Source organism: Mycteria americana, chromosome 1, assembly GCF_035582795.1.
Source record: "Mycteria americana isolate JAX WOST 10 ecotype Jacksonville Zoo and Gardens chromosome 1, USCA_MyAme_1.0, whole genome shotgun sequence".
Lineage (NCBI taxonomy): Eukaryota > Metazoa > Chordata > Aves > Ciconiiformes > Ciconiidae > Mycteria > Mycteria americana.
In genome coordinates this window covers 38,107,604-38,126,440 of record NC_134365.1, presented here as the reverse complement: position 1 = coordinate 38,126,440, position 18,837 = coordinate 38,107,604, and the positions used below count along the sequence as shown (strand labels likewise).

General features: G+C 35.9%; 1 protein-coding gene across 4 annotated transcripts in view; it reads right to left on the bottom strand.

The window, feature by feature from the left end:
* Positions 1–1,757: 1,757 nt before the first annotated feature.
* The window catches only part of XPOT (exportin for tRNA), a 29,899-nt gene continuing 12,819 nt past the window's right edge, over positions 1,758–18,837 (bottom strand). For all 4 annotated transcript variants that reach the window (XM_075494887.1, XM_075494882.1, XM_075494907.1 and 1 more), the window contains 17 exons: positions 18,288–18,524; positions 17,930–17,968; positions 14,704–14,766; positions 13,585–13,709; positions 12,560–12,704; positions 12,287–12,406; positions 12,013–12,107; positions 11,149–11,218; positions 10,466–10,704; positions 9,689–9,974; positions 7,581–7,770; positions 6,241–6,357; positions 6,041–6,156; positions 5,500–5,547; positions 3,946–4,017; positions 2,738–2,794; positions 1,758–2,233 (listed from right to left, as the gene is read on the bottom strand). In XM_075494887.1, the coding sequence (XP_075351002.1) occupies positions 2,207–2,233; positions 2,738–2,794; positions 3,946–4,017; positions 5,500–5,547; positions 6,041–6,156; positions 6,241–6,357; positions 7,581–7,770; positions 9,689–9,974; positions 10,466–10,704; positions 11,149–11,218; positions 12,013–12,107; positions 12,287–12,406; positions 12,560–12,704; positions 13,585–13,709; positions 14,704–14,766; positions 17,930–17,968; positions 18,288–18,524 (2,046 nt within the window). In that variant the 3' untranslated portion in view covers positions 1,758–2,206. The remainder of the gene's footprint in view (positions 2,234–2,737; positions 2,795–3,945; positions 4,018–5,499; positions 5,548–6,040; positions 6,157–6,240; positions 6,358–7,580; positions 7,771–9,688; positions 9,975–10,465; positions 10,705–11,148; positions 11,219–12,012; positions 12,108–12,286; positions 12,407–12,559; positions 12,705–13,584; positions 13,710–14,703; positions 14,767–17,929; positions 17,969–18,287; positions 18,525–18,837) is intronic.

The following is an 18,837-nucleotide window of genomic DNA, read 5'->3' as shown; positions in this document are numbered from 1 at the left end:
CTCATCTGACTATGCTAGAGGCAAGTCAGCTTTTTACTATGGACATCGGTTCTTGAGGAAAGTATTAAATCCCATGCATGGGAAGACTCCTAGCTTCCCCCTGTCCCTATGAACTAGCTACAAAAACTGTAACATCATAGAATTAAAAAAAAAAGGGAAAAAAAAAAGCATGTGGCAGGTGACAATGCTTTGAGGGGGAAGTGTTTCTGCCACTTCAGCTTCCCAAATAGCTCATTATGGGGTTAGATGAACACCACATTTGGCACAGAGGAAGCTACAGGGGGATGGAAGGGATGAGGAAGGAGAGCAGTTTCATTTGGCAGTGACCAGTTTAAAGGCTTTTCTCATAAGGGTGTAATTTGATAATATCTAAATCATGCTCTGTTAGACAAATGACACAGTCAATGATGCTAACAGAATTAGTAAGTATAGGCTTTTTCCCTGCTTTTATGCAGTGCTAAAAGCAGTAGTACTACCCTTACTTCAGAAGGCAAAAGTCTAAATCATGTGTGAAAACTAAGAGCAACTCCATTACCATGACACTAATTTAAAAACAAACAACTTTGCTAAAGACAGAAGAGCCCTAACCTTACTGTTTGCTTCATAATCTGCCTAGCGAAAGCTCTTCCCTCTGTGCAGTAAAGCTGCCAGAACTGCAGGGGGAGGAGACCGAGCCAAACACAGATAAGACAGCCAGCAAACCCTCAGCGATAGCTGCCGAGGCTGGTGGGTGCAGCCCCTTGAGCTGGGGAGGGGCAGGAACACAGCAGCATATGCAAAGCACCAAGTCAAAGATTTCCGACTTCTAGTGCTACAGCAGAAAGCAAAATGTATATGGGACCCAGGGGAACTCTAGCATTGGTATGGGAGCAAAGGGAGGATTGTGAGACCAGGAAGTATAAAAAGCACCACAAGCACTTAGTCTGTGATAAAACAAGTCAAGTAACAAGAAACTTTTGATTAAACGTACAAAAATCTTACAGAAGTGATACAGTCCTGTTGAAGAGTAAGGTAAGTGCCCTCTACCTTCTTCCCTCAGTGAAAACGGAGGGAATAGCAGTGAGTATCCTCAAAACATCACCACACTCTGCTTCTGGCTGCTGTTTCTGATCCACCTCCTCATTTATTTTCCATTTAAATTGGATGAAGAACCTAGCACCACACAGCCTAGAAAAATGCTCATCTGATTATGCTAGAGGCAAGTCATCTTTTTACTATGGACATCAGTTCTTGAGGAAAGTATTAAATGCCATGCATGGGAAGACTCCTAGCTTCCCCCTGCCCCTATGAAACAGCTACAAAAAATGTAACATCATAGAATTAAAAAAAAAAAAGGCAAGGAAACAAACTGACCAACTGATACATTGTGGGACAGAAGTAGCAACACTATTAAAATCTCTGTATAGACTATTGACTCTACTGAAATGTTGCAGCCAATGCAATTCTTTCTTTCTGCCAGCATCTTTCACATGCAAGACTGCAATACAATTTATTATCCAAGCATCAGAAAAATTGCCAGGTTCTGCTCAAATCTAACAGCCAGAAGGTTAAAGAATGCTGTAGCTTCTAAAGTTTCAACCAAAATGATTCGAAGAGACTTTACATTTCACTGGATAAAATTTTATTTTTTTTTTATAAAAAAAGATAGAACCAGATGCTACTTTTAAATGAAATCATTTATTAAACCAATCTGTTTTATAGGAGGTATATATATATTTTAATTAAGACAACTTCAATGAAATGACTATCTACAAGAATGACTTTGATTGTTTTATTTTCATGTCACCATACATGAACAAATGAATTTTATGTCTTATGAAAACATTTTACTCAGTATCAAAAATGTACACATTTCAATAACCATTGCTATAGTGTGAAGGGATTTTTACATTTAATTTCAAAAATAAGTGTCATTTCATTGCTGTATGTGTTACAGCATAAGCTTAAATCATCCTATACATAATAAAAGTTTGTGTAGGTATACAGATAATTTTTCATGTTGTCACATACCTTCATGTTTGAGACACAGGTGGGGGATTTGCATTTCTCTTTTTTGCGAAAGGCTAAAATATGTACTGATGTGAGCACAAAGCAACATTTCTTAAAAACAAAACCAGTTTGAATGGCACAAGAGTTAGCGTTTTTATAAATTAACAACCAGCGTTCTGGATTATGGAAACAGGTACATGAGATTCCAGTACTTTCCTTAGGGCTTTGCTCTCTGGAAGAACACCTGTTAAAAATTTATTAAAAAAAAAAAACATTTTAAGACAAAGGAAATAAGACATGGAATGGTTGAGGTTGATAATTAGTTTGACAGAGCTCATTTTCTTGTTTAACATACTGGTTAACTCTAGGTTTAAGGATGTGACTTGTGCTATTCAATTACACTCTCACCCTCAGAAATGAAGCATTCTGACACATTCTCTACAATTACAGCATCACCTTTTTGCTATTTCAACTATTAAACACAAGCCACAAGAATATAAAGCTATTGAGGAGATGGCAAAGTGCTGGGGCTAAGTGACAATTCTACAGGTATAGTTTTTTTGTTGTTGTTCTTGTTTGCTCCTTTCCAAATAACTGCTCTTCCTGCTTGGAGATTCCCTATAGCTAAATACTATTAAATAATTCAGTATTTCAGTATTTCAATTTTCCTTCAGGTCACTTCCATGACTGCATTGTGTAACAAAATTCAAATGGAATTAAAAGCTATTTAAAGAAAAAAAATCTTTACCTTTAAGTAATTTTTAAAAACTTTAGCATCAGGCTGCTGAAGTGCTTGACAGAATTCCTGTAAGAGAGAATAAAGAAATACTAAATAACTAAATGAAGCAACAAGACAACCTGAGATGTGTTAGGAGCATATAAAATACCTTGTATGTGAAGCCATTGATATTAGTTTGTATTTTTCCTAATGTGCAACCAAAGAAAGGCATCTTATGGATAAAAAATTGTAATAGGCTATGACAAGCCAAGCGCATTCTGGGGTGGAAAAAACTGTATTTTCAAATACAGGATATCACATTCACTTTTAGCTGAGTAGACAGAAACAGGACTATCTACGAGGACTGCAATTGAGGAGATTCTAAATCTTTAACTTTTCCAGTAACTTTTGGTGGCATTGAAATGAATACTTCAGACAAACATTTACACTTTGGAAGTACTATGTACACGCTGAGTGACTCTAGATTACACCAGAACATGTCTGTCACTTGAAAAAGTTATAATCTTAGATCAGAAAACACTGGGGCGCCAGCAAGAGATAATACTTAAATATATTCAATGCCACTTGGAAGTTCTACAGTTTAAGTCTTATAATGAGTATAATTGTTTCCTAATGCAGCAAACCCAATTACTATAGTATCCCAATTAGTTGCAATTAAAATTATGTTGTCAGTGGTCATCCGACAATTTCTTCATGGCAATGCTTACCATATGGCTAGCAATGCTTAATGTTGAGACAATGCTCAGGTGCAGGGTTTCACTTTTGAGAACCCTTTTACACTACTCCAAAATAAGCACACAAAAACCCCACGCTTAATGTTGTATATCATTTTTGACAGTAGAACCAGTGCTGTGGCTTAAATTTCTGTAGTGTTGAATACAGCCTTTATCATCACACTTTCTATACATTCAACATTCTTCATTTTACTTTTGAATTATTACTCTAAGTATTCTGATATTTTTTCCTCAAGGTAAAATTTGAGTTAAAGTAGGAAGATGGCTTAGACAGTCACATGCACCGGACTTTTTTTGCAAGGTATTCTTGCAGTAACTTTACTCCTTATGCTAAATTAATCCTATTCTGATATGCAATATGCAATATCAGAAGAAGTTTTACTGAGGGATGGTAGGAGGTTAACTTTGTCAGTATTCATTTTGTTCCCGTTTAACATTTATGATTGTTAAGAGTTTTCCAAATGTTCTTTTAGGAATTCCTACCTGAATTATCTCAGGAGCTACTTGCAAAGAAGGCAAATACTCTTGCTGAAGGTACTGAATGCACTCAGGACCCTGAAGAAAAGCAGTACATAATTTGTTCAAGTACATTCAAACAAATGGTAAGTCATAGCTCTATACTGTATGGTACAGAAGAGTTTGAAAACAGGTGGCCTACATGACTACTTTACAGAGAACTTATGCATATCAAATACCAAATGCTCACATTATTCTCAGCTGTTAGCAAATAAAAAGATTTCTAAACCTTGGCATTAAGGATTCTACTGCAATTTGGTACCTTTTGTTACATAGCAGAATAACGCACTGAAAATTGCACTGAAATAAGAATTACAATACAAGCCAGTCAGTTTACAACGTCAGCTGTAAAAGTCAGTTAAGTAAGAAGGTGGCCCTAATTTCACTGACATATGAAAGAAAAAAAAAATTGGCAATTAGTATCTGCCAACTGCTTTATTTAGTAGCCAAGTACCCCTGAACATAGTGTTTCTCTTCTTGTAACACTGACTATGTAATTTGTGGTGGACTAAACAGTAATAAAATGGAACTTCCAAACCTTTGAGAGAAGCAGACAGACAGGTCTGTTTTGGTTAACACATTAGTTTTTGTTTTCTTTATCTGCATTTACCAGATACCTCTGATCACAAGAGGGATTACTGTACACTGGCAGTATACAAACATACCCAATACATCTACCAGGGGGAAGTGAATCAACTTTATTAATTCACACATAAGTTATCCTAGAACTAGAACATGGTATGCAGTTCACATAAGGGGAAAAGAGATTTCAGATAATTTTCCTGTATTTGTATCGGTAGTGTTAAAAGAAACTTCCTGTTACAAATACTGTTATTTCATTTACCAAAGCTTGATTTCCTACAGATTTCTCTCTTCATTGCTTTTGGGGAAAGAGGAACAAACTCGGAAGCTCTCCCCAATTAAAACACAATTGCTTCTCTACCAGTTTATAACTTCTTACAATTTTTGTGTAGTCGTGACCTTTACTTGCATTTGACAGAAAAGTTAGCCAGCAAGTTAAAGGGTGTAGCAGGAAACAATAACATGAACATAGAAACTGTTTCATTTCCCATTAAAAATGGAAATATGCTAAAAGTGTTTTAGTCATTAGACAATGCAAAATTCTTTTTTTCCATAAATGTTTTTCAATCTAGTCTCCTATGCATCAAAAGATACCTTTAGTTTTCACAGAAGTACTCTATAGTACATCTGTAATTGCTCTTTTATGTCAGTTTAAGTACTACACTGAAAAGTGAAAGAATGCCAATTGATCAATTAAACACAGTAACAATCAAGTGAGCAGATTTTTCTCCCTAATGAAGAGTCAATATTTTGCAGTAATTTATCAAGAGGTAGAACTACTGGATCCTGTATCCCTACACATCATTATAGTAATCCTATTATTTTATATAAGGGTAGACTAGTAATTCACCCTAGTAAGTATCTAATTTTTAGAAACTGATAAAAGCACTAGAAAGAAACCTGCAAGAGTTATTCCCTGCAAAGTATCATGAAGCTTACCCTTTTGAGATGAATTGTTTTTAACGTCACTGCACATTCTGATAAAGCCTGCAATATAATACATAACATTAGACTGTTCAATTAGTCTATTGGTTAAGTATTTAAAGCCAAAGAACCTAATGAGGCCCAAAACAAGGGCTAGCCATTATTCCCTCATTTTCCCCTCACACTATGATAACAGCCTCAACCTTCCAATTTTTGTTCCACTCTAACCAGAAAATTTCTGTCACAGCTGAACCCAAAATGAACTAAAGAACAGCCACCTGTGTGTGTTCGCTTTCACTGAACATTAGTTAATAAGTAATATAGGTCAATGTTAAATACTCAGATCTGCAATTCTCTAGCTTGATTTTGAGCATAGGTGAACTACAGAATATAGTACCACAATATTCAATAATTAATCATCTGGGTACCTCAATAAAAAACATAAGGGATTTTGTTCGTGAGACGACGATCTTGAATACCACGAGGCCATCGTAGATTTCTTATCTTGAATCTGCCCCACAAGAATGAAAGCAATAAAAACATCTGTAATACACACCAATACTGTCTGGGCATCTGCTAAGTCAAACGTTTGCTTCAAAGGTGCTAAGAAACATGCAGGAACAATGTGCTTGTAGACAAAGTCTGCAAAACCTACTGGTCCATCTTTACCTCCTGAAAAGAAAAATAACATTCCATGTTCTATTATTGCTTCACAGTTAGTAGCAGCTGCAAAGGAATTATGGAAAGACATCTTACCCCAAAGCTCCACCAACTTAGAAAGAATAATAAAACAAGTCTTCTGTGCAATAGGATCTGGGTAATCCACTGCTCCTTGAATGACAGTGAACAACACACGCTCCACATTCTCTGCACCTTAAAACAGATTAAAATGAGCTTGTCATTTCAACTTGCAGCCTAAAATGTTTCTGTACTCTTACACTATTTTATATAAATACTGACCTGGAAGACATGCTTCAACTTCAAAATAGCTCTTTTTTGCACAAATCTCAAATATTTTTGGGAAGTTTCCCCTACGATGCAAGACAACTCTTATTTAGGTTATAATTTTTTGTTTGTTTGTTTTAAAGGTTGGAGATTTTAATTGCTCTTCTGGCCTTTACTACACACAAAGGTGAGGGGGGTACTTTGACCTGCTTACAAGTTTTCTCCTCTCTACCCAAACCTGGTAGAGTTAATTAAAACTCAGTGGCACCGAAGTAGTTCGCTTATCTTCCAATATATGGAAAGACATTTTTTATCACAGTTCAAATTTCTGTGCTGCATCTATACTTATCTCAGTTTGATTTCTTTAAAAATTTCTTGGCCCATCACAACTACCGAAGTGCCTCTTTCAAGAAAGCTCTCACTACTTCTTAATGCCACCCTTTCCTTTCCCACAGGTATTACCATCGTGTTAGGATGGGGGGAAGGAAGTCTGAGCTCCAGCTAGCAGGTGAGCCACTTTCAAGCTTCCCAAGTCCCTAGCCATTCTGATGGAATACAAACAGAGAGAACTACTTAAAAAAATCAAGCAACTGGACATTTGACTTAAAATTCCTGCTATGGAAAGCAATAATTTGCATTTGGCCACTAAGTGTGAGGAAAACCTGGTAACTACGTATATGTCACATGATGTCTACCACCATAGATAACAAGATCAGGTGATAGCAATAAAAAGTTACAGAAGTTACTGACATGTCCTTCAGAAAATGAACACCACAATGAATACTGGAAGCTGTGAGTGGTCTCCCCCAACAGTTTGAACATTGCTATACATTGTTATAAATTGTATGAACTCCGATTCACCAATTGGATACAACGATGCATGAGGATGTATTATACACCGTTCTTCACCTTATAGACACAGGGATCACATATAAGCTGAAAAGATCAATAGGAAGAATATGCCTAATATAGCTGGATTTCACAAACCCAAATTCTTGTACAACAGGTAAGTCGAATACTGTATTTACATTAGTGCATTCTACCTTAACATAGTTAATAGTACTTGACAGGAACTAGGCTAATGATTTTAGTAGACAAAACTTAGATGAGAATAACCATAGCCCTATCCTTTGAGAAACCAAACTACTTACCTTGATTAGCTATGACTTCACTCATTCCACTACCAGTTACTGTCTGCAGAAAAGCAAAGTAACTCCTCCGTAACATTTGTTTTTCTAAAGCAGCAGACTGGTCATTTTCTTCTGCTGGAAGGAGCAACACCTCAAAAATAGCATGAAGTAGTGGCATAAACATCTGTTGCAGAAAAGGTGAAACCTGTGTCTGTGGAGATTGGAAGAGGGTATGAACTCAAACAGTTACAGAAATCAAACATTTGGAAATTAAAATTTAAGAGCTTGCTACAATTCCCAGCTTTGATTCGCCTTCAAAGTTAGTATTTTCATGTACCAACTACTTATAACAAAGTGAATCACATCAGGGTCACCATGAACATTACTGCATCTTGACTTAAACGCCACTTATTTAATGTCTTTTGTACAAAAATACCTAGTCCTATCTAGTCTCATCCTGAGTAGGAACAGAAGCTTTTTCAGCATTTCTCATCCTTCTGTTCAGACAGACACTATTTCAAATTCCCTGAAATATCCAGGAAGGCTATTGTAAAGTCACTGTAGTTACAGAAAATGCATCTCTAAGATGTTAAAACTGACAGCAGGCCACCTTTTGTAGCACTTGTCTTTAAGACTGCTTGAAGAAAAAAAAGTTTTCCTGAGCTGAAATACTACTGGCATTACAGAATAAAATTGTCATTTATGTCCTACTTGCAGTGAGAAATATATGTAAAGGCATTAAATTAGTTGAACGCTTGTGAATTGAAAAACTGAAGGTGTGTGCTATTCAGCCACACCCTAGAGTTCCATGAAGAGGCAACTCAGATGTTCATTTCTTAATGCTTAAGGAAGTACAGTAAAGAGAAGATTAAAGATAAAACCTTGAAAGTGTTCAAGGTGAGACTATTGAAGCCAGGATCTTTATTTCAACATATTGTAATAAGAATGGTACAGTATCATACAAAGTTAAACATTACACCTGAACATGGTATTTGTCCAGTCTTGCTCCTGTGACTTTTTTTACCTTCTTTACCTTACACAGACTATTTTTAATTATCTACTGTTATCTTGAATTGCTTTTAGCATAACTTGCAAAAAGCACTACAGTAATAAGGATCTTCCTCCCTAATCTCTGAAATACTTGATTTTTTCAAAATTCCTTCTCTCTGCTCTGCAGATAGGGTATTCCAAACAGAGGTCCAAATGCCAGATTCACACAGGTATATTATGGCTCGTTATATTGCTCACAAAATGCACTTCTGTTCGCTTTTAGTAATTTTAATTTTGCATTCTGCTGAAAGACTTATTTAAGCCTATTTAAAGGGCTTCTTAATCTTCTCATACAGCAATGAATCTCCCATCCCATTCACAACAGCGCTCTTGCAGCAGCTCCAGGGGATGAACCACAGGTAACAGGTTAGTAACTTCATATATTTCACTAACTTTGCATTTGAACTGTTTGAAACTAGGAAGCTCTCAAAGGCTACGCTCCAAGAAACTTTGCTAGATAATTAGTTGATGGTCCTACTCCCACTTAATATATATTCTCATGCCTCCATTTCAAAACTTCTGTATTTGTCAACCTATTTTGAATAACAATGCATTAAGCCTCAGCGTACATTTTTATGCTGCATTGAGATCTTGTAAATCAATATTCCTTAAGATCTTTTATGCATTTATCACTGCATCGAGATCTTGTAAATCAATATTCCTCCCTATACGCACATCTGGTATTTCTGTATCTCCTGGAAATCCCATTATAAGAAATGAGAAAATTCACTTCAGAGCTTGCATAGTTTGTAATATTAACTTAACACTTTGCTGGGGGCATGAAGTTAGTTGTGTCAATAAAAAAATAATTTTGTGCTGGAAGTAGTATTTTATTTTAAAATATTAAACCCCAAAATTTAGAAGCAACATAGAATTCTGAGACTACTCAATGAAAACCACTCAATCACTGTGAGTCCAGCAACATACGACTGTGGTTGAAGACTATGTTTCCCAGTAGCAGCCTTAGAAATATTTATTTATTGTGAGATAAGGTTCTGATACATAGCTATTTTTCTGGAACCAGAAAAGAGGCGATATCAGCAAAACTTTGACCCCGAAAAGCTTATGCAATATCATACCTTAAACTTAGCTGTTATTTGGTTTATAAGAGGAATGAATTCTTGAAGATCTTTTGCTTCACAATCTTTAAGCATGTGTTCAGAGGCAGAAGGAATGAATGGAAGAACTTCTTCCTCTAGGCAAATAATCATGCGGTGAAGGAAAGTGCGGACACCACTTCTCAGAACTTCCTTTTGTAATGGACAACTGAGAGCTGGCAAAAATGTTTGTAAGCAGTCCAGATAAACCTCTGAGCAGCCACATTGTTTTACAGTTTGCTTATTGCTGAAAGCCTTGCTGGTTCGGCTGTAAAAGCAATACACCAAGTTTTATATAAGCTCATGTTCCATTACAATGAAGAAGCAGTAATACTGAGAACAATATATGCTTTAAAACCCATGCACTAAACTAGAGTATTACATTTCATTAAATGGGAGCCAAGCACTGGAAGTAACAAACAGATTTATTTGATATGAAGTAGATACACTTTGGCAGTGTTTGGAGAATTAAATTCTAACAATTTACGAACATATGATTAGAATAGCTCCCTACAGTTCTTTGAGGAAGGGAATAGATGCTGGTTTGTTATAAACTTGCTCAATATTCTCTGTATCTACATCCACAGCAACCTTTTTTATGGGGACTTAACTCATTTTCTGGGCTACCATAAATTCTACAACCACTGACGATTTTCAATAAAGCACAGGTAGAAACTCAACCCCTCCTCCCAATAAATCCTTTGTATTTCCCTTTTACTCAAACCAGAAACACACACAGAGTCACTGTGCTGTACCTACCTAGCAAACCCAACGGCATGATTGAGGCAGTCAGCCAGTGCCATCTGTCTGTCCTCATCTTGTGCCATCATCAGTTTTTCTAACAATACTTTGAACTTCTCCATCAGCGGAGTCAACAAATTCCTCATTAGAACTTGTTTTCTTTCTGCAGAGTATTCGCTGTTAACTATTAATACTCCAGCTGTTTCATAAATGAAAAGTTGATCATCACTGCTTAACAGAGCCTGGTAACCATTTTCCTAAAATGGAAGATAACAGGCATAATTTACTAAATGTCCTTTATCAAAGTTGTCTTCTCAAAGTTTAAAGATACTACTCTTCCTTTAATCATGCCTAAGTAATCTCTACAGTACATTTACAATAATTTTATTCTCTTCCTACTTAAGTAGAAGTGTCAAGTACAGGTAAAAACATAGTTGAAGGAACAACTATTTTTATACAATTCGGACAGATAGCCTTCTATATATAACCATCTCTAGCCTATACTCCCAGAAACCCGCATAAGCAAGATTATTAAATTAGGTACAAATGTAAGCATGCGAGTGATCTCACACCAAAAAAAGCAAGACAATTATTTGCATTTAAACGTTTGTGTGCTAAGCTTACAATTCAGTAAGTACTCACGCACACCAATGAATAAGTGCAAGCCTTATTTATTACAAAAACCTGCTGTAAATACTCACAGGAGGAGAAAGTTCCAGCAGGTCTTGTATTCTATTCAGAACATCTTCAATAAAGGGATTCATTTGCTTACTGAAGTAAAACACAAGTGCATAACACTATTTAGAAGGGTGTGCATTTTTACAAGTTTCCTGGTATTTTATTTAGGCTGTAAAGCTAGATACTAAACTACCCTCTCAATATAGAGCCCCCCCTTAAATATCAAAGCACTGTTGTAGAAAAATCTGGCTTATGGGTACGGTGCTTGTGGCAGGCCAAATAGATACATGGCACAGTAGGAAATAAACATTTCTTTCTTTCCCTCATTTTTTTAAACATGCATAAGTAGCCTCACTCATCTGAGTGAAATATTTGCTTAACAGTTGAAAAATAGGATCTTTCTGAAATCTGAACCATCTTGGAGCTTCTCCTGCCTCTACATTAAATACATGCGTGTGAAATAAGACCAATAGGACAGGACTGTTTGAAGGGCTCTAATACACTGAGTAAAAGTCATCAGTAAAAATTCTGTAAATATTCAGAATTTGGTCAGGGAAGAGTTACTCTTGGGAGTCTCCAGATCCACTCACTCTCAGCTCTGTTCACCACGGAAAAGCAGGACAAGACGTTTACATTGTTGATCAGTTTTAACATCTAATCAAAATAAGCTAGGCATATGTATTCAAATTCTTTGTTCTGTCACAAATTTTTCCACCGCTACCTTAGTATTACACAATAGGACAATCCTGCTAGAGCACCGTTTTGATATATTACTTCATTGCAGCCCATTTGAAACCCAGTCTGTACAGTGACAACTGTGATGTACAGAAGGGCTATATTTGGTAAATTTGGTGCAATTTCAATACATTTGTAACAGCTTTACTCACTTAAGAGACTTGACAAATCTGGAAAAGAGGTAAGCTGTTCGACTTCGTACTTTGGGACTTGTATGGCGGAGACCACGGTGATCTAAAAATGCCATCTGCAATCAAGAAAGTATCTCAGTCTTAGAATCCCTGAACAAGGGGGGGAAAAGTTAATCATCCAACAATTTAAGAAACCCAGCTTCTTTAGTGACCTTCAGAAAATAAGAACATTTCCTAAGTCTAAAGAACTTATCTAGACTTATCTAGTTGAAAATGTAAATGAGATTAAACTTACTAGAACAGTTGGAATGTGCTGAGGTTCAACAGCAAAGAATTTTTCATATCTAACCACTGTTTCAAAGAATTCCAGGGTCACTGATGTATGTTGATAGGCACTAACACCAGAAGTCACCAGCTACAAAAAAGCATTAACAAGTTAGTACTTTAGCTGTTTATAAAGTCAAACTAAACGTAGGTGACGTGCTGGTAATTAAGATGAGCCATTTGAACTGGAATGTTCCCGTCTTTATTAGCATTTTAAAATAGCTCCCACAACACATAGGCTTACCGTTCTCATCATGTCTTGTAAAGCCGTAGCTTTTGTAACATCACCAGAGAAATGAGCACCATGAGATACAGGAAGAGCCTCAGCCAACATATACAGCAGCCTTATTGCTACTTCTACTTCCATAAATCGCGTAGTCTGCCAATTCCTAGAGAAAGAATATGAAGATCATGTTAGTCTGTAGTAGCTTATGAAATAATCACAGTTCTACCATTTTAGTATTTTCTTTTGAGCCTTCTTCAGATGCACAGCATAAAAAGAGCAGATTTAAACTAAGAAAAACACAGTAAGACCTAGGCAGTATTTCAGGATGCTTCTGGAAGACTTTATCCACAAATGCAGCACCTCTCCCTCAGAGCACTACCAATTGTCTTTTACCAGTTTCAACTTGAAAGCTACAAATTTCTTCAAGTGCTTATTTAGGTACAAAACCACCTACTATGACGTGTGGACAAGCCATTCAGCTTCACTTAAAAAGAGGGCTCACTAAAGAGCAAGGTACAAGGAAGCCACCAACAATACTAGATTCCTATTTGTATACACACAACTGTCCTCCTAGTCAGGCAACTAGTAATAACGTTTCTTTATTTACATCCATAGTTTCCAGGATTGGTTCTGCTCTTTTTGCAAAAAATACTTCACTTTTGTTTCTTTTCCTTATCCAACCTTGGTTTTCTGATAGCAGTAATACACAAAATTATTTGCCACATCTCATAAGCATTTCCTTGAGGTGTAAAGTGAAAAGCTGTTGAAATGGCTGTTGCTGTGTAGGTAAACGACAAAGATCAAGAAACATCTCTAGAAAAAATATTACCTGCCATTAAAGGTTACAAAAAGAAAGCTTTTTCATTCGAAGCAGCTGAGTAAAATTTTATACAAAGTCATATTTATCATGAAGTTGTTAACAAGCTCATTCTATCTATCAGCTTCACCTTGCTACATCACATGTTCGTTACAAACTCTGACAGTTACAAAAGGAAAAAAAAGCTTAAGGCGTCGTGTAACAAGTTAAAAAAAACCCAACTTACTGAAGTGTAGTGTTAAAAACTCTGCGGACAGAGGCCAACAGTAACTCTGGCGAGACCTGAGCAAGTCTGTCCAGCAACAGTTTCAACTGTTTTCTGTACTCCACAAACATTGCTTCATCTTCACCCTACAAAACATTCACATGTCAGTGACGTCCATGTTTTCATGTTTAAATTAATCCACAACCATTTTAAACAATTATGCCCAAAACAAAAACGTGTACATAGAAGAACAGTATACCACACTCAGAGAATTCCATCATGCTCCCCCTATACTGTTGCAGCATAACAGCAGGCTCCTTTTTTGGCTGGTTGTAATACGTTGAGATCCACTGCATTCAGTCCAGAATCATATTAAAAAGGCTTTCCAAACTGAAAACTAGCCAAAAGTACAGAGAGAAAATACTCTTGGCAAAGCCTTATTGACCCAGTTCTTGAAAATTGACTCACTCCTCAAAGATGTTCTTTCTCAGCATCTAGCTTAGTTTTAAAATTAAAGTGACAGAAACATTTACGATGGACTGCATACAGTTTAAGTTAATCTTTTTAAGACTATAGGTCTCCAAACAGCCTGGAGCAAAAGTAAGTCTGTCTAACATATTCAATCATTATTGCTGGCTGACAGAGATGTAAGCATGGGAGGAAGGTGAAATCAAAGACCTTCCGCCTCCTTTAGCTTATTTTTGCAGGGGTTTGATCATCTGAAGTAGGCCAAGCAGCACCTCTTAAAGAGTCTCATTACACAACGTTTCTCAAATCTTTTTGCAAGACCGAAGTGATGTGCAGAAACACGCAAACTCACACTGAACAAGCCAGCTCAACAGCTATGTTTAGTTAACAGCACAGGCGTATTTGCCTAGGAATAGTTCTGCACAAATGCAGCCAGAAATATTCTGTTAACTGAACTGGCTTAGATATTCCTTTACTATGCCGTTTTGTCCTATGCAGACATGCCCAGAGGTTAAAAAAGCTTTCCACATAGGAAAAAAAAAAATCAGCCTACCTTTGCTTCCTACCTTCAAATCCTTAGTCTATGAAAAAATATGGATTTTAAAAGCATGACCAAGTTTTACTACATGTAATTTAAGTTGTATTTGTCTGTTTATTCATATAACACAATACCTCATTTTCAAAATTATATTCTTCATCGTATGTCAACTTCTTCATAACTGCCAACATGATTGCCTAAGATAAAAACAGAACTGTAAGCGTAGAAGCAGACAAGTGATAAGAAGCAACAGTTAAAATCCTACAGTAAAGGAAACATTAAAGCAAGTGTTAAATGTTTATAAATATTTTAAATCCCATTTGAATTATTATTTTCAGAGGTTTAGCAGAAGTAACAATCCAAATTAAAACAGATGGATTATATCCAAACAATACACAGATGCCATTCCAGATACACAGCATAAATGACTTGGAGCTCTCAGTCTCTGACAGTATTATCTGGCTTGTTTCCTGCTTGTAATCTGTGCTGTTCAGTTCACGCTGAAAACAGTTAAGATGACTGAACTAGGCAGAGGAAGCTAAACAGGTTGTCCAAGATACTATTTTAAAGGGGCAGGTCAGCTTAGCCATAACATTAACTTCTCTAATAGCTCAACGTTCTTGAAAGGTTTTTTTTTGGGGGACAGGTTAACAAGCTGAATTGGTTCAGCAAAGAATCCAAGAGCAAGAGCCAGGAGCAGCAAACAGGAATAAGAAAAGCAAAACCTTCCCTTTTCAGCAGCATCAAGTTGTCAGGTCAGTTAAAGCACTGATATGCAATTTCACCTTAGTAGGGACTGTTGGTTAAGTCCTAAAACAGGAATGAAGACTTGATCTCGTCTCTACTCAAGTCTCAAACTCTAAATGTATCACTTTGATCTTACTAAGCATTTACTAGTTCAGGCTTTTAGAATTCTGATTTAATGTTTAAAATACATGGAGTACTCAGTTCCATTCATGCTTTCCAGGATGGATAGAAATTGGACTGACACACAAAGTTAGCTAAAAGAAGTGTTTAGAAGTCTATTATATTTTAATTTTCACTTCAGTTTAACAGTTTGTTCTGGGGAACCTACAAAAATGTGTATTAAATCTAAATATTCCAAATGGACAGAAAGCTATTCTGAATAATTAAAACTGATCAGAGGCAGACCATTTTTATATCTATGACAACAATAAAGTGTTCAAAGGCCAAGAGAATATTAAGTAGCAACAAGTAATGGGGCAGGACATATCTATATACCTATTACAAGGAACGGGTTCACTAAACATTGGAGAAGACTCAGTAGAATCATAACAGGTATCTGATCAGAATTACAGAGCACCTCATCCCTATACCTACTACCATGTGAAAACACAAACTTGTGTCTTTTTTTTTCCATATTGATTAAATTCAGTAGCCAACAGCTTTTATTATAACTATAGCAAATGAAAATGCTGATCATATCAGCAAGAACTTGATTAGCATTTTGAGATTCTCTTCCAGTACTAGAGGTTCTGAATGCAGATAGCCATAAATTTCAGACAAATAGTAAAGAAGGGAACGAGGTAAATTTAAAAAAACCCAAAACTTTTGACAAATTAATCACGATTACGTATTTTTTCATTTTAAGTGCAAAACCTGAAGTTCTTTAACACTAAAATGGACTAAAATGGACCAATGAATTAAACTTAGGTTATCGAGGTGAAATTCTTGGTGATCTTGCAGAAACAGACACTTGTAATAGACTTTGAGGAAGAACATGGTCAAATAGCAAGAACGTGATCAGGCTTTCTATTGACACTAAGTGTCAGCATCATCTGTGAGAAGTCCCTGCTTCTCCGTAAGAAGCGATATTAAAGAATTAAAATAATTGCAGAACATTAATGTGATATGCTTGTAGCCAGAAATGCTTAGAAATACCTGTCATTTCAAGAATTAAAAATGTGATCCTGCTAATGAGAAAAAACTTGGGGACTTCAAAGGCACAATAAACAAGATCCCCTTTTTTCCTGTTCAAATAATGAACAAGTTGAAAGTGAGAACTTCTTAGGTGCAAAACTTTAAAGGAATGCTGCTAAGCACACAACTTAAAGCTTAAGACAGACAACAATACAATTTAGACTAATTCAAAATACTTTCTTATTACGAGTTGGATGAAAGAAAAAAGATTGGTACGACTGCTTCTCAGTTTAACACAAATCCTCAAGAAGTGCTCAGTAAAATTAAGAAGTAATTATAACACAAAGTCCTTCAGCATGAAAGCAAGTTTAACAAAACAACAGATTTCGGGACAGTAACACATTGAAATTTTAAGTGTCTTAAGTGCACTACAGTAGTAATTTGGTTTGATCCAGTTATAAGAACAAAAGAGACACAGTAACAAAAATAAAAAGATTCAGTGATGTTATCAAACTTCTCCTACTGTGTTACCTCATCCAATTTAAACAGACATTAGCCAAAACCAGATCAAGATAATCTAGATGACGGTTATCCAAATTCACCTTTTCACGTTAGAACAGGTACAGAACTCAATTTTATTTGTAAAGGAGAAGGAAATCACAACTGTCAGCTGTATGAACTTACAAAATACCTGCACCAATCTAACCAGTTCAACATCTAAATTAGTGCATCCACATTGGTGCAGAAGGGTCATAGGGAAAAGAAATTAAAAAAGGACTGAAATGAAAAAAAAAAAGAAAAAAATGAAACAAAATAAAAAAACCAAACAAGTTTACTACCTCCAAAACTGGACATAAACCTTATTTAAACTTAATGCTTTATATATAAACTTAAGCTTATGTATAAACTCAAGCATATAAGCTTAAGCTTAAATTTAAGCTTAATGTATAGTTCAATGTAATGCTTACCATATAACTGTTCATTATAAGTACAACTGTTATATTTAACTTGCAGCTTCTTTCATAAGTTTAACTTATGGTACTATCAAGGATTGAAGTTTATGACAACCCTTCCCATACTTCTTCCAATCCTTTGGAATTAGGGCAGGTTTTAATAAAAATACAAAGCTTCAGGAAAAAAACCCTCCTCTTCTATCTTGATTTAAGAACATTCTATCAACAGTACAGACTGTACAGGAGCTTACCAACATATGCTTTAGGGTTGCTTGGGAAGACCAGCTCTAAAATAGCTTTCATCTTCATACACAATTCAATATAGGTTTACTATTTAAAGAAACAGCTGTAGTTACTTAGCAGAAGATGGAACATACTGTCCTTACTTTTAAGTCTTTCCTTTTAATTTTTGTCACATGCACATTTTAAGGCATATAAATAAAACATGGTTTGTTTCAGCAACATGGAAGATTCTGACCCAATGTGTTCTTGAAAAAAAAAATCTCTAGTAAAAAGAAATACTTACCTCTACATTAGCTTTTTGTTGGTCTGAAAGTGCAGAAAGCTGTAAAATAAATTTCAAGTGTTACTTTTTGTATAGTAACTCCTTTATTACTAATAGGAAGGCAGGTTTGCTTTAACAGCCATACGATCTGCAAGCCTTCTTAAGCCCACTTAATGCAAGATTTAACCCAATTCCTTCAGATTTCTAAACACTATAGAAACAGCATGACCACAGCCATTAAAGATACTGAATGCTAATTAGTCAAAAACCCTATTTTGCAAGTCAGCTTGCACATAGTATGACATTCATATATTGCCACAAAAATCAAACTAAATTGTATGTCAAAAAGTGATGTTAAATTGAAGCCAGACATATTTACTTGTTTCAAGATGTGAAGGTAGTCATAACAAAAGCCAATGATATTAGATGAGATGTCATCATCTTCGTGAATTAGCAGTTGCAACATTAGGGCCACTTTTGCTTCAATAGCTTGCAGAGTGTCTTGAGCACTTTTCATATCACCATTTTTTATCAGTTTAGTCCAACTAGCTATTAATGCTTGCCCCATCCCATTGACCAGCTTGGAAAATCTGGCCAGAAAGTCCACATCATCTTCCTGCAAGAAAAGACATCCGATTAAAAATACTAGCAGAGCTCCTGTTTAAATGGCATGAGCTTACAGACTGCACTACCCATGTCTACTATGTAGAAGTAGTAAAACAAATATTTGTCTCCTAGATGGAAAGTACAATTGCCTGGTTCATTTTTCCCAGGGAATGGAGAGAGAAAAATTAAAGCAATGCCAGGTTTGGCTGCCCTCCATTATACAACAGTAGCTTGCTTCACCTCTTCAGATTAGTTTGTTTCTCTTTTTACTTTACAGCAAGAATCAGGTTCAAAATAAAAGCAGAAGCACATACCTACCATAA